The 14,495-nt window shown below is 33.8% G+C and overlaps 1 protein-coding gene across 3 annotated transcripts in view; it reads left to right on the top strand.

Annotated features, from left to right (window-relative positions):
- LOC131027470 (isoleucine--tRNA ligase, cytoplasmic) overlaps positions 1–14,495 on the top strand; it is a 150,382-nt gene that overhangs the window by 100,700 nt on the left and 35,187 nt on the right. For all 3 annotated transcript variants that reach the window (XM_057957549.2, XM_057957551.2, XM_057957550.2), the window contains exons 13-22: positions 459–618; positions 2,491–2,574; positions 2,758–2,970; positions 3,153–3,278; positions 5,264–5,404; positions 5,774–5,877; positions 5,975–6,038; positions 8,940–9,028; positions 9,124–9,265; positions 14,360–14,423. In XM_057957549.2, the coding sequence (XP_057813532.1) occupies positions 459–618; positions 2,491–2,574; positions 2,758–2,970; positions 3,153–3,278; positions 5,264–5,404; positions 5,774–5,877; positions 5,975–6,038; positions 8,940–9,028; positions 9,124–9,265; positions 14,360–14,423 (1,187 nt within the window). The remainder of the gene's footprint in view (positions 1–458; positions 619–2,490; positions 2,575–2,757; positions 2,971–3,152; positions 3,279–5,263; positions 5,405–5,773; positions 5,878–5,974; positions 6,039–8,939; positions 9,029–9,123; positions 9,266–14,359; positions 14,424–14,495) is intronic.

Here is a 14,495-nt window from a genome sequence, read left to right on the forward strand (position 1 = left end):
ATATATCTATAAACTCAATACAAAAGACCTTGAACAGGTTGACAAAGAAAATAAGCATTGCAAATGTATTACTAACATGCATAATTTTGATTATAAATTTGCCATTGGACAAATTCCTAAAACACCTCGGCAGGGTTGAATTATATCAAATCTTGTTGTGATATGAATATTAAGGAGGAGTACCATTCTGTTAATTTGTCCCAGTTGGCAGATATATGAGAACTGGACAGCTCTGTGATATCATATTCAATTAAACATAAAAACAATGCCCAATAAACCTTGCTTTTCTTACTAGACTGTAAATACTAAAATCCTTACAACAATCTTTTTGTGCATGTAATGTAATTTACTAATTTTGGATAGGATTTTTTTGACTTCATATGCCCAAGTCGTCCACTTTTTTGTCCCTCTACACACTAATAATGCTTTTGAATATGGATTCTTTCTTGTCATGGCAGGTTTTATACTCTGATGGTATTATCAACAGCTTTGTTTGGCAAACCAGCATTCAAGAATCTAATTTGCAATGGTCTTGTTTTAGCTGAGGATGGAAAGAAAATGAGCAAACGACTTAAGAATTATCCACCGCCAATGGAAGTGGTTGATGATTATGGAGCTGTAAGTCATGAGGCCTTTATTCTGCATTATGTCTATTTTTCTCTTTGATGTGATTTGTATTGCATGTGATAAGTTTTCTAATTGGAATAGATGTAGGCTTTATGTTTAGTTTTAATGCACTTTCTCCTTGTTCTTTTTTTTTAGGTTTGTTTGAATGTTACAGTGGAGTTCTTTTTACTTTGTGAAGATAGTCTATTTTACCTTTTTGTTTTTTTATTTCCCTAATTAGTCTGCATGATGGTTCGTGAAGCTCAATCTCTTTTCCTGTATTTATGCAGAGTATTGATCCGTAACCTTTATAGCTATAGTGTAGATTTAGACATTTATGTGTTTTTTGAAGGACTTCCATGTAATTTAAAGGCATGTCCATTCTGCTACTGTAGATTTAGACATTTACCTTTTTGTTTTTTTATTTCCCTAATTAGTCTGCATGATGGTTCGTGAAGCTCAATCTCTTTTCCTATATTTATGCAGAGTATTGATCTGTAACCTTTATAGCTATAGTGTAGATTTAGACATTTATGTGTTTTTTGAAGGACTTCCATGTAATTTAAAGTCATGTACCTTCTGCTACTATTTTTTATTTTATTTTCATGCATTATATCTTTGACTATGCATTTCTAGCCAATTCTAAATACTTTGTATTGCAAAATAGAGAGCCGATTACACATTGGTGCTTTATAGCTTTTATTAAGGTTGAGACCTATAAAAATGATGAGATTTCTAGAATATATTGGTGATGGAAAACTTAGTAGAGTCAATGCAAAGTAAGATGATGGATTGAACATTTCTTTATTCAGCTGTAGCCCTTTAACTGTTTTGAACCGGATTGCATCTTTGACTATGCATTTCTAGCCAATTCTAAATACTTTGTATTGCAAAATAGAGAGCCGATTACACATTGGTGCTTTATAGCTTTTATTAAGGTTGAGACCTATAAAAATGATGAGATTTCTAGAATATATTGGTGATGGAAAACTTAGTAGAGTCAATGCAAAGTAAGATGATGGATTGAACATTTCTTTATTCAGCTGTAGCCCTTTAACTGTTTTGAACCGGATTGCAATGTATGGAAGTGGAAATCATGTAAATACAACATAGGAAATACCATAAAAACAGATAAGCCTAGTGCTTGAATTGGCCTTTTTATCTTTACAGTTTGCGAAACCTCTTTATCCGTACCTTTTGCAAATCTTGTAATATAACAGAACATCACATTTACAAACCGTCATTGTCTTGGCAACAAAGACAAATGATTTGATGAGCCTGACTTTTGAAAATTAAGTTGGACTTAATGATGTGAGTAGACAAAAGTGGAATATTTCATAATCTAATCATTCAAAATCAGGAGCCAATGAATATTTTAACGATGCAATAGGATTTTCTAATGTTTTTTTTTTGGTATGTTGTTTTGGTGTTTCTAGGATTTGTCTTGATTATTTGTCTGTTTTCTATTCGATATTGTTTTTTATTTTTTTATTAATTTATTTTAGAAAAGTTTCCCATAGGCATGTGACTTTCTTTCCAAGTAGAAAATTTAAACATTTATTCAAATTTTTGTCCTCAAATTGTCAATGCCAAGGTGCAAGATTAGCATTACACTAACCGCTATACAAGCTTTCTTAAGTTCTGTTTGCAACATGTCTCTCTTGAATAGCTAGTCTGTAAGATGACAAATGTCCTTTTGGAACTAAATATAACTTTTATGGTTTAACTTTATATCTCTTAGCATCCACATTATCTCTTGTTTAAGCTTTTTTTATTTACATTGTGTAGTATATTGTCTCATTTTAAATTTCTTTGTTCCTTCATTGTTTTAAGTTTATGTAATATGTTTTCTTTTCCTAATGATTCCTTTTACATTATCTGTAGGATGCACTCAGGCTTTATCTTATAAATTCGCCCGTTGTAAGAGCAGAGCCAATGAGATTTAAAAAGGATGGAGTATATGGTGTGGTAATGTTTTTCTGGGGCTTATTTATAGTCATTGAATGATTTAATAAAATATTAAAAACTATATTTTTATTTCAAGATGCTTTGCAACATTTATTTTAATCCTGGAAAGAAAACTTGCTATGCTGTCTGTTTTAGATTACTGACTTTGCTCCTCTGTTCTTATATGACGTGATTTTTGCGTAGGTCAAAGATGTTTTCCTTCCATGGTACAATGCTTATAGATTCTTAGTTCAGAATGCACGAAGGCTTGAGGTTGAAGGTCTGAATGTTTTTAGGCCTGTTGAGCATAGTAAATTGCAAACATCACTTAATGTTCTTGATCAATGGATCAATTCTGCCAGTGAGAGTCTTGTTCAATTTGTGCGGCAAGAGATGGATCACTATCGTCTGTACACAGTGAGATTTATCTTTTGAATTTTTGGATGTTGACACTTTGAAGCTACCACCATAATTTATTTGATCTGTTTCACTAGATTTGCATACTAGTAGTTTAAGGTTTAATTTGGGATTTTTTTGATGTTGCTGGAGTTAAAGATTAGGTGTGAGGTTATTCACATTATTTATAAACTTCTACACAGGTTGTACCATATCTTCTGAAGTTCATTGACAATTTAACTAATATCTATGTACGATTTAACCGTAAGCGGCTGAAAGGACGAACAGGGGAAGAGGATTGCAGAATGGCACTTTCAACTCTTTACCATGTGAGAACATTGTTTTTTGTATTATGGTCCTTTACTTAAAATTTGAAATTAAAATGTGCAGAGAAGGCCAATGATGTATTATTAATGGCAGTGGATATGTCTTTTTAAAAAGAAAAAGAATTTGCCAAATTGGAACAGGCTTGGGATGTAAATTGATTTCTTAGCATTCTTGGTCCAGTACTAACAATGTTCAGAGGTGCTTCTGTGCTTTGTGTTACCATTTATGTGTTCTTACTGATGTTAATGATATAATACTCACAAAAGAAATGACTGCTCGTGAAAGTTGTAAAAAAGAATTAGTCAATACAGACAAAAATTCCCAAAATGGTTTTATAAGTATAAATATTAGAAGCATGGAAGAGCAGAAATGAGTTTTTCTATTTTAGAGTCAGAGAAACTACCCAAAGTGCCATGCAAGAGAATCAGCAAGGGCCTCTTAACAAAATGTTTATATGTTTTACATTGTTGGAGTTGAATCCATTTTGTATGAAACATAGAGAACATGAAACTCAAAACTTTTTGTAATGCTTTTCTCAGCTTAAATTATGATGTGTTTTTTGACACAATTTTAAAACTCTGTAGGATTTTGTAAATAGAAAAATCGAAAAGTACAGACAATTTTGTGATGACTTCTAAAATGCCTGGTATCCTAGCTATATAGGATATGTATGCTTTTTGCAACATTTTGCCATAATTAAAGGTTTTGCATGAAGCAGGCTATACACCACAGCCGCAAGAACTAAGAAAGTCAAATAGGACATTGAATATGGCCAAAGAAGATATGGCTGGTGCCATACCTTACAGCTATGTAGATATGCTATTTGAAGGAAAAAACCATAGCAAAAGGTGTCAGATGCAGGAGAGGAACAAAATGGTTTTTTGTTGGATTCAGTTGTGAATTGGGCCGGTTCCCATATTTTTAGTGGTCTGGAGATATGTAGTCATTTATTGGTAAGGAGATGAAAATATTGGCATGACAAGAACATCTGAAGAGTGAAGTTAAACTCAAAAGATCAGTATGGAAATACAACAAAAAACACAAAGTCAAACTACATGGCCCTTTTTAATGGAAAAAAAGAATAAGAAAAGTCCCTCATACTCGACCCTTCCCACAAAAAAAGAAGCTTTTTACCAGTCAATAGATCTTCAAATTACAATTGCCGAAGTACACTTTAAAAGGATATAGATGTATGCCCTCCTACTATTAACGACAGATCCTTCTTAGTGATCCATGTGTATGTGTACATTCATATATTTTCTTTTGCCCTTTTTGGTACAAGACAACCTATCTTGCCAAAATTTGCAACCTCAATACTAGGAGAAAAATGCAACCATAAAAATGATTTTTTGTCACAAGAAGCTAATCTTATTGAGAGAACTATCTGAATAATATGATATCAGACACATGCATTTGGCATCCTCAGAGATGAAGAGCAAACCAATTCCAATAAGGACTTGTGTTATCTTATCTCTAAAATTCCAACCCTTACCAAATGGTCACATCTGCAAAATTAAAGAACACGGTTAGACTATGGAGGTGTTTATGAGTAAAATCAGTCTAGCAAGTTTTAGGGCAGCAACCATCTGTGTAGAAGATTACAATGTCTCAAGGACTATTAAATTAAAAAAAATAAGTTCTTGTTTCTTAGTGCAGGAGTTGGATATATATTTTGTTGAGATCAAAGTGTGGGTCTAAATGACAAAAGGTAAAGTGGTAGTTGAAAGATGCATTTGTGATCAAGTTGATGCAAAAATTCAAGACATTCATGTGATCTAGACATTAACTTTTGTTGCAAGACTATTAAAGATGTATGTTTCTAACATAGTGATTATAAATTGTGTTGTCTGATCAAATAATATTCTTAATTTTTATGGGACTGAATTATTTTATTGAATCTCTATGTCACTTGTGAAATTATTTCCTAGGGTTGAAGGAAAAAATGAGGGATTAAATAATTAATTTACCTTATTTGGCTGATCTGCAGGTACTTCTGACTACATGCAAAGCTATGTCACCGTTCACTCCATTTTTTACTGAAGCCATGTATCAAAATTTGGTTAAAGTTCTTGATTCTGGAGCAGAGGAAAGTATACATTATTGCAGTTTTCCGGAAGTTGGAGGAAAGGTAAAGCTCCTTTATCTAACTCATTTTTTATTAGTAATTTGGGACATCACTGGGCCCCTGTTGATTGGGGGCATAAATGAGGGGCTTACTTTCCCGGGTAAACATATGGCTTATTAGTACAAAACACTTTATTGTAAACACTTTGAAGGTGTGCTCTGGGTTGTAGGTTGCTTTGATGTAGTGTGGTGATTTTAACTCGGGTCTCCTCTATATGAATGTATCACAAATTTTATTTACACTAAGTCTTTTGGACAGTTCTTACGTATAAATTTGTTATGGTGTAGGTCAGTGTATTATAACTTTCATTCAAGACAATTTGCCATCATATAGTGGTCCTCTATATTCTCAAAATTATTTTTGTGATTGCAGAGAGAGGAACGCATTGAACAAAGTGTTACAAGAATGACGACTGTCATTGATTTGGCTCGAAATATACGGGAACGACACAATAAGCCTTTGAAAACACCTCTCAGGTTATATACATTTTAAGCCTAGAAGACAGTTACTATGATGAGATTTTTATTGAATAATTGTCCAGTTTTCTTCAATTCATTGTACTTTACTTTGCAGAGAGATGGTCGTAGTTCATCCCGATGAGGAGTTCCTCGAGGATATAACTGGGAAATTAGGAGAGGTTAGTGAAATGACTGAAATAACTTTTCCATGTTTACTCCCGAGTATAGTTTTTTTTTCTGAAATTGTACATTTTGGACTGTGGGGTGTCAGATTGGTGATTACTTGTATATCATCTTCAATTTTTTGGGTAATATAATAATATTGCTGTTGTGATACACAATCAGAAAAAAATGCTTTGTTAAACTGGTATCAATCCTCAATTTAGCCAGCATTCTGGTCATAATAATTGAATGGACTGCCCCAAAGTTCAGTTGTTTCTGAATTTGATTGGTATTCTGTCACTCGGAATTTTATACGTACTTTTCTTTATATATTTTTTTTATACGTACTTTTCTTTATAATATTACTGTTCTGATTATAAATTCTAAAAATATTACTGTCATTAATTGGTAGCAGTGGTCAATTTTGTAAGCCTTCTGATCATAAGAATTGAATCAGCCAATTCTCAAAAATTCAGTTCTTGAATTTATATGTTATTTTGTTGCTCAGAATTCTAATCATTTTTCAATTTATTCGTTCACAGAAGCTCTCAATATTTGTCAATAAAGCTGGATTACCAAGACCAGGGTATTTTTTCACAAAAAATTCAAAACAATCTAAACAATATTTATCTCCACTAATTGCTAATAGGCTATTTTTACAAAATTCAAAACAATTTATCACATGTCAATCTGCAACAGCACAAATCATATATTTTGACCATAAGCTCTTTTATGTTATGCCACCATTATAATGGATCTCTGCTTCCATCAAAACCAGGAAGCTGTTAATTTTAAGATCAGACTGATAACAGTAAGCAGAAAATAACAAATGAAACACACATAACACAGCAGTACCCTGGGAAAACCTCCCTCTTGGAGGTGAAAAACCCAGCAACAAAGTCTAAATTTGTATTAACTCAGACATCAGCATAAGTCTTACAACTTCACTTCACACATGAAGTGGTATAATCAGCAGATAACCCGAATTGGGGCACACAGCAGAATGAACAACACTTCTCTGAGAAATTCACAATCTGATGCAGAATATTCGCTAGGTCTGAAGGTGATACACTGTCCTTAGAACAAGTTTGCTGCCCTTGTGTGTGAATTCGCCAGCCCTAGCAGCAGTTCGCTGATCTCAGAGGTGTATTCGCCAGCCCTAGGAGCAGTTCACTGATCTCAGAGATGTATTCGCCAGCCCTAGATGAAACCATGAATGAGTTCGCTGATTAGAAGAACAAATTCGCTGTGAATGAGCAGAAGTAATTTACTGATCATGAGAGGATGATTTTCTGATTGTGTATCTGGTGATTGTAAATGACTTTGTATATATATGTGACAAACTAACCTAGAAGCCTTAGGCCGGCCTTGCTAATTGAATTCATAATAATCTAAGGTTGGCGCCCAATATAGGGTCAGATCAATGATCATTTACAAGTTACATTTATATATAGGTCCTGTCCTATCCACAAGTTACATTATATATAGGTCTTGCCCAATATTAATAGCAAGATATAATTACAAGTTACATGTTACCGCCCATTTAGGGCCAGACTCAACCAAGATTTATATGTCAAATTGAACCATCAATATGGCTAAGGCCGACAGGCCAATTAGCCATTAAGTGTACTTGGTCGGCTCTAGAAGGATCCAACCTAGCTACACATGAACAAGCTGTATTGAAACTATGGTTTAAAGAAAAAATAGATCACTTTTATATTCACACTCTTGACACAACTTTGATTGGATCATTTCAGAATGTTGTTGGCCTCAAAAACCAAAAATAGTTTTTTTCATAATTTTGCTCTATAACCGCAAATCATGGAATTTTCTAGTTTGACGAGCTTTCCAAATATGTAAACAAATTAGAAAATTCCATGATTTGTGGCCTAGAGAGCAAAATTATTAAAATCCTAAAATTGCAATAGCTCAATATTGAATCATTGATCAAAAGCTAAATTTTGGATTGTGAATTCTTAATTTGATCCACCAACTTAAGTAAAAATATTGTAGAAAATTGATGGCCATTTGAAGGACTTCGGTGTAGTTTTCAAAATTAAAGTATCATTCTCACCTTTGTCCAAATCTTAGCTTTGATACCACTCAATAAAGTCCAAACAGATAATGATTGTGCAGTAAGGTAATGTAGAAGATAGATCACCTGCAACATGAGATGTTTGTGGACCATGATGTCCTAATGTCCTTATGGAAGAAGCCACTCCATGTTATATCTCCAAGAGATCCCGAATACATATCATACTTTTCACATATCGTTACAATGATATTCACCTTCTGTATAAAGGCCTCCTCCTATTAACATAATGGAGGAGTAAACCACTAAACCCATGTAGGCTTCCAAACCACCTAATATAATTCATGACCTAATATGACTAACTTAAGGGATGTGCTACATATTGTCATCTCTCCATCCAACTATATACATTAAAATATCATGTCTTTGGGTACATAGCAATGCTAATGTTTCATATAAAATTTAAAGAAAGTTATCTCATTCACCACGATATGCATGTATTTTAAGCAAACATTTTTTCGTTTCCTCGAAAGTTGAAGTATGGTATGTTAAGATCAACAGAGCCCCATTCTCAAATTTGGAGAAGCTCTTTACACAGTAATTGTTAATAACATTTAGTGAATCTTTAATCTGAGATTCTGAAGTGAAACATGTGTATGGTACTTATATATTAATGTTATAGCTAAGAACATATTAATAATTGGATACTATTTCTTGAAAGGCATAACTCATTGTTGTTTAGTATTTGTACAACTGCTTCTCGTTTAAGTTGGGATGTGTTCACCGCTCATTATTTTTGTGCAACTTAAGGATGTCTTGCGTTTTCATATCTTTTTATTTAAAAGGAGTATTCAGGAACTTATCATTCATTTTGTCAATTTCTCAGTATGTCAGAGAAGAACTTAATGTCAGATCTGTGAAACCCTGTAATGATCCTTTAAAATATGCAACCTTGCGAGCCGAACCGGATTTTAGGTGCAGTTTCTGTTACTATTTGTCATTTCTAACATTATTTAAATCTGGTCCTCTTTCTCCAGTTTAAGAGTATTTAAAGTGCCTTCTTCATGCAGTGCATTAGGTAAACGACTGGGAAAGGCAATGGGAGTTGTTGCCAAGGAAGTGAAGTCAATGGGACAGGCCAGCATTCTAGCATTTGAAAAGTCTGGAGAAGTAACATTTTCTGGACACACTCTACAGCTGAGTGAAATAAAGGTAGAGTGTAATTATAAATAGAAAATGTTAGCTAGCATACAAATTAGTATTGAGTTTTATCTTATGACCTCCTGGAAATAGCTGGAAGGTTAGATTAGATATGTTATTCCCTTGGTTTTTGCTTCCTGGTTGATTTTTGTGTTTTAAGATTGAAACTTTGCAATCTAGTATTTTGTACAATAAATGTTTGTCATGGTACAGGATAAATCCAACTTTGGATGGATTTGTTTCAAGCTCTTCAAACACTGATTGGCCCTAGGACGGGACAACATTGGATGGATTTGTTTCAAAGCTCTCACATGGCGTGGGTGTTACTGATAGTTGGAAGAGTCTGATTATTTTTAATATACACTTTTACTGACCTCTCTGAGAACAGAGCTTTAACTGCTTGTAACTTTTATTGTTGGATTGGAAGAATGTATAGCTGTTTGTGAGGTATTGCTTATAATATACTGAATTATATGTGTAATTTTATGTGATATGAGGCTTCACATTTTTGGTAATTCAGCTGTAGAATGTGAAAGAAATTTACAGCTACTGGTCCATCACCATTTGATACCTTGATATACATATTTTTAAATATCAAGTAGAGGCAAGTATTTTGATCATTTGCCCAAAATATACAAAAACTAAATATAGAATACAGTTGATAATTGATTATTCAACATCAAATGTCACTCAAACAGTTAGGCAACTAAGCTAGTCTGCTACACTCAAATCTCCGCTCAAATGAATTAGCTTTTTAGTTTGTCCTTTTGAGGACAACACAATGAAAAATTGTAAAATCTTTCTTTGGATATGAACAGGAAGTTCCCCTTTGAATAGTAAGGAACTAATAATATTCCCTTATATATAAAAGTTAAAACCAAAATAAACCTAGAAGCAGCAGGATTTTTGTGAGTATGCAACACTAACAAACTTAAACTTACTTTTTGCTCTCAAGCTAGGCACAAGGCTAATTATGCACATGACAAGAGGATTTGTGATTTTTGCCTAAATGGAAAACTATACGATTAACAAACATTTTCTGCTTTCAACTAAAGGCATGAACTGAAAAAGTGTGAATACAACACAAAGGTGGAAATTTCTCAACCCATACACAAAGATATTATGAATCAAATAAGGAGATTCCCATACAAAGCCACATGATCCAAGTTAACAATGACTGCAAGAAAATCTCAAAAAGCCTACGATTACCACTAAGCAATATTAAATTTAGGCTCTCAATGGAGGCCTTCTAGAAGACCATCTAAAAATAGCTGATCCATAATAGATGTAATTGAAAATAAGGGTCCAAAAATAGAAATAGCTAAAAAGAGCTAAATCATCACTTATCAGACCTTGTCCATCAGCAACATGGCAGCATCCTTTGTATCATGTACCTGCTGAAATTTGTCAATGTATCTCTGGTATCTTATCAGGCAGTGGCACTGAATCGATCAACTATGCAATGCAATTTGCTACCCCAAGTGGGATGACCCAAATTTGGGGGTGTAGTAATTAATAAATAAATACAAAATTAATGTTTAATTTCAAACATTAGGATTACACGGTGTATGATACCTATTCCAACAATGGAGCTTGTGGAATTTGTCATCAACAACCAACAAAATTCTAGGAATGCTTTCTTTAATGGTCTTCCTTAGTGTCTTGAAGAAGTTACCATGGCTCAGGTTTATAAAAGGCATACTTTTTGGTCATTGCACACATCTTCACTATGCTTTTTGACAGTAGACCCCTCTTGTGTGCACATAAGGCACTTAGAACACTTCTTATATATTAGGTTGCGCTTAATGTCTAATTTTGAGTTGAGATTTTTACACTAAGAGGTCTAGGGACATGCCAAGTTGGCTTCAACATGCGGTTCTGCACAAGACGCCTCTATAGAGAAGGATGTCTTTAGGGACATTCTCCTTTGTGGGCATGCCTTCTTGGCACTAGGATGGCTTAGGCATTTTGGACATTTGAAGAAAACAAACTTTTATTAAAATTGAAAATATATAATAGAAGGGTGCCATCCTAAGATGTAAAAGGGGACACCATCAAAGCCTCACAACCTTAAAAGCCTTGAAAAACTCTTACTTTTCAAAAACTTAATAACAACAATAGTAATACTTCAAAACTTAATCATCCACAATAGTAACACATATGCAAGATCTAGCAATTAGGAACACAAGATGTACAAACAATTTACATTGAAATCCTTGCATGAGAAAAACCACCAGAAAATATTGCTTGTATTAAAAACTTATTGCAATCTCCATAGGCACCAACCCACAGGAGACACCAGTCCCATTTAGATAATTCATAGGTACCATCCTGCTGGAGACAGCAATCCCCACAACTGAGCACCAACGAAGCAAGAGACACCAATCTTCTTGAATATGAGGCATCAACCTCCAAAACAATAACGTGATGATTACTTGATCACCTTCTTGAATCAGATCTAATTCTCCTTTAGAAATCGGCTCAATACTTAACCAAAATTTGCCTTACCATATGCTTAATATATCTCTTAGATCTGCCCCAAAATTATAACCTTTACCAATTTTTGTTCATAGATCTGCAATACTATTTCTCATAAATCTGCTATAATATTTCTCATAAATCTGCTATAATATTTCTCATAAATTTGCAATAATGTCCTTTACAAATCTGCTATAGATAACTTTTATTTTTGCTCTTTCACATGAAAGATATTCAATTAAAATGGCTTTTTAATGAACCTTCAACCTTCTATATATATCTTGTAATGATAACTCTACCAACCAGTGCACCCCTTGTTACTAGGTCAGCCAAGGCAGAAATAAATAAATTTTATTTAATTTTTAAACTTCCTTGGATTTGGTGCGCTAACTTCAGAGGTGTTGGGCCCCTTAATAAATTTATATATTTATTAAAATCTTCATGGCCATGTCGGCCCTCTTTTGGTGGGGCACAAAAATAAATAATTTTATATATTTAAAAATCAATAAGTGCTATTTCATAATTTCTTCTTTCTGTGTCAATGGGGACTCGAAAATAGTCCTTTAGATTTGGCACATTCTACTGTCCAATAATTTCGCTGACTTGCCTTTGACATCAATGACAATAATCCAACATAAACAACCATTAAAAAAGGAACGAGAGAATGTAAACTTAAAAAATTCTTTAAAATGAGCAAAAGTCGGCCAAATGATCATGAAAGAATTGGAGAAGAAAAGAGAAGTTGAACAGTATCGATCAATAATGAGAGACAATGAAGGAAACAGACAAAATGAAAGTAACAAATTAAACTAACCTTACAAACCATGGAAGAAGGAAACACGGGAATTGAAGGGAAGACAAATAGGAGCAGGAACACTATGCAAAAGAGATAAGGCAGGAGGAGGGAAAATGAAGATGAAGAACGAAAGGAAGAAAGGGGGAGGAGATGGAACAAGAAAAGAAAATTAGACAAGAGAGAGGGAGATGAGAGGATAGATGAGAGGAAGACAAGTATCATGTACTTTGTTTTTTAGTTTAAAAGTTTTAAAGAAAATATACAGATAAAAACAAGATTGAAATAAATGAAAATAGATAACAAATACTGAAATTCCATAAATTTTATTTCAAAACTTTCAACTTCAAGAAAGAGGTGATGATGGCTTGTAACATATAATGAGCAGTAACAAACATCTGAATCTCATTGGTCTTGTGTAGAGCTGTTTTATAAACTTGATCCCTGTGCCAAACTTCTCAATTAAGTTGAGGAAATGAGTAGCACAGAATGTCCAAAATTTGTGCTTGTATCTCACTTCAACCAACAAACGGGTGGCTCTGCAATTTTCAGTGTCATTCATTATGAATTGAATAATGTTTTGAAGCTCTGCTGCCTCAATGGGTTCTATGCAGATTTTGGTGATAAATTTTGCATGCCGCCTACCCCTCACAATCAATTACTCTAAAAAGTATTTCCCTTTTAGGATACACAGTAATGACATTAATCTGGGGTCTATTTTTTACGATCTTTCAACCAAGAACTTGAATATCCTTGAGAAAGTTTGATGTGTAAATACAGCAAGCAATGAGCTCATTGGTGTTGCCTCTCAACTCATTCTAGAATGCCCTTTCTAATGGGTTTACATTCTTTGCTGTTTTGCAAGTGAGAGGGATATTTCTTATGATGATAGAGTCACTAGAAATAGATGGTTGAAGCCACTAGTGGTGTACTCAAAGATGGCCATGTTGGTGAATTGTGAGATCTTTTCTTGGACGATTACATTATTTTTCTATGCTTGATTTTTAATGCACACAAGAATTTGCCCCTTTATATCCCGTGCTTGGTCAGCCCACCACAGCATTTGATTTTGTGGCCAACAACATCTCACAAAAATGGAATTTCACTTGATTATAGGAGCCTTAAAGTCATTCTAGCGCTCATTAGAATGCCAAAGATAACACCGACCTCTAGGAAGCTGTGAAAATTGGTTGATTTGGAAACAACTAGCAAATGTTTGGTCCACAAAGTTATTATTCCATAGCATTCTATAATATACCTATATTCATATGTTTTAAAATAAATGTGATATCATGGAAAGAAATTAATAATGTGACCCTAGGGTAGTAGTGCTAGTTGATTAAACAATGACTAAACATGACAAAAAAAGTAAGCTCTTATGGAATTTGGAAGGAAGTTGTAAAATAATTATTAAAGGCCCACCTTGAACGGAGATTCTCCTTGCTGCAAGCTCTTTGATTTTTGTGGTGGCTACCTAACACTTCTGGAGAGGTAAGAATACCAACAACATGATGTTTGAGCACAAATTCTAACTTGCAGGTTGTGGTTCATGGATGTGAGGAGAGGTTCAAGGGAATTACTCTATTTTCTTATAGGATTGTCATCCAGTACTTCTCACTCACAGTGAATTTCTACTAGGCTTGTGCTTTAATCTCTGTTTGTTAATGTAATTTGCTGTACTTCTGTGTCCATTTTGGTTTTGTGACTTTGTCATTTGTAGACATTATTAATGTATAATTAATTTCTCTGTCATAGTGATGGAAATTGTGTTATTTATGGTTAGTACTTCAAAAATTCTTTAAATGTCAATGATGGTTTCTTTCCTCAACTTTCAGGTTTTCCGGCAATTTAAACTGCCTAATGGTGTAGAGAAAGAGGATATGGATGCAGCTGGTGATGGTAATAAGAGATGATTCAATTGCTGATGGGCTTTATTTGATTGTGATATCCATGCAAGTGGGTTTGATACAA

The sequence above is a fragment of the Cryptomeria japonica genome, chromosome 4, assembly GCF_030272615.1.
Source record: "Cryptomeria japonica chromosome 4, Sugi_1.0, whole genome shotgun sequence".
NCBI classification, from domain to species: Eukaryota; Viridiplantae; Streptophyta; class Pinopsida; order Cupressales; family Cupressaceae; genus Cryptomeria; species Cryptomeria japonica.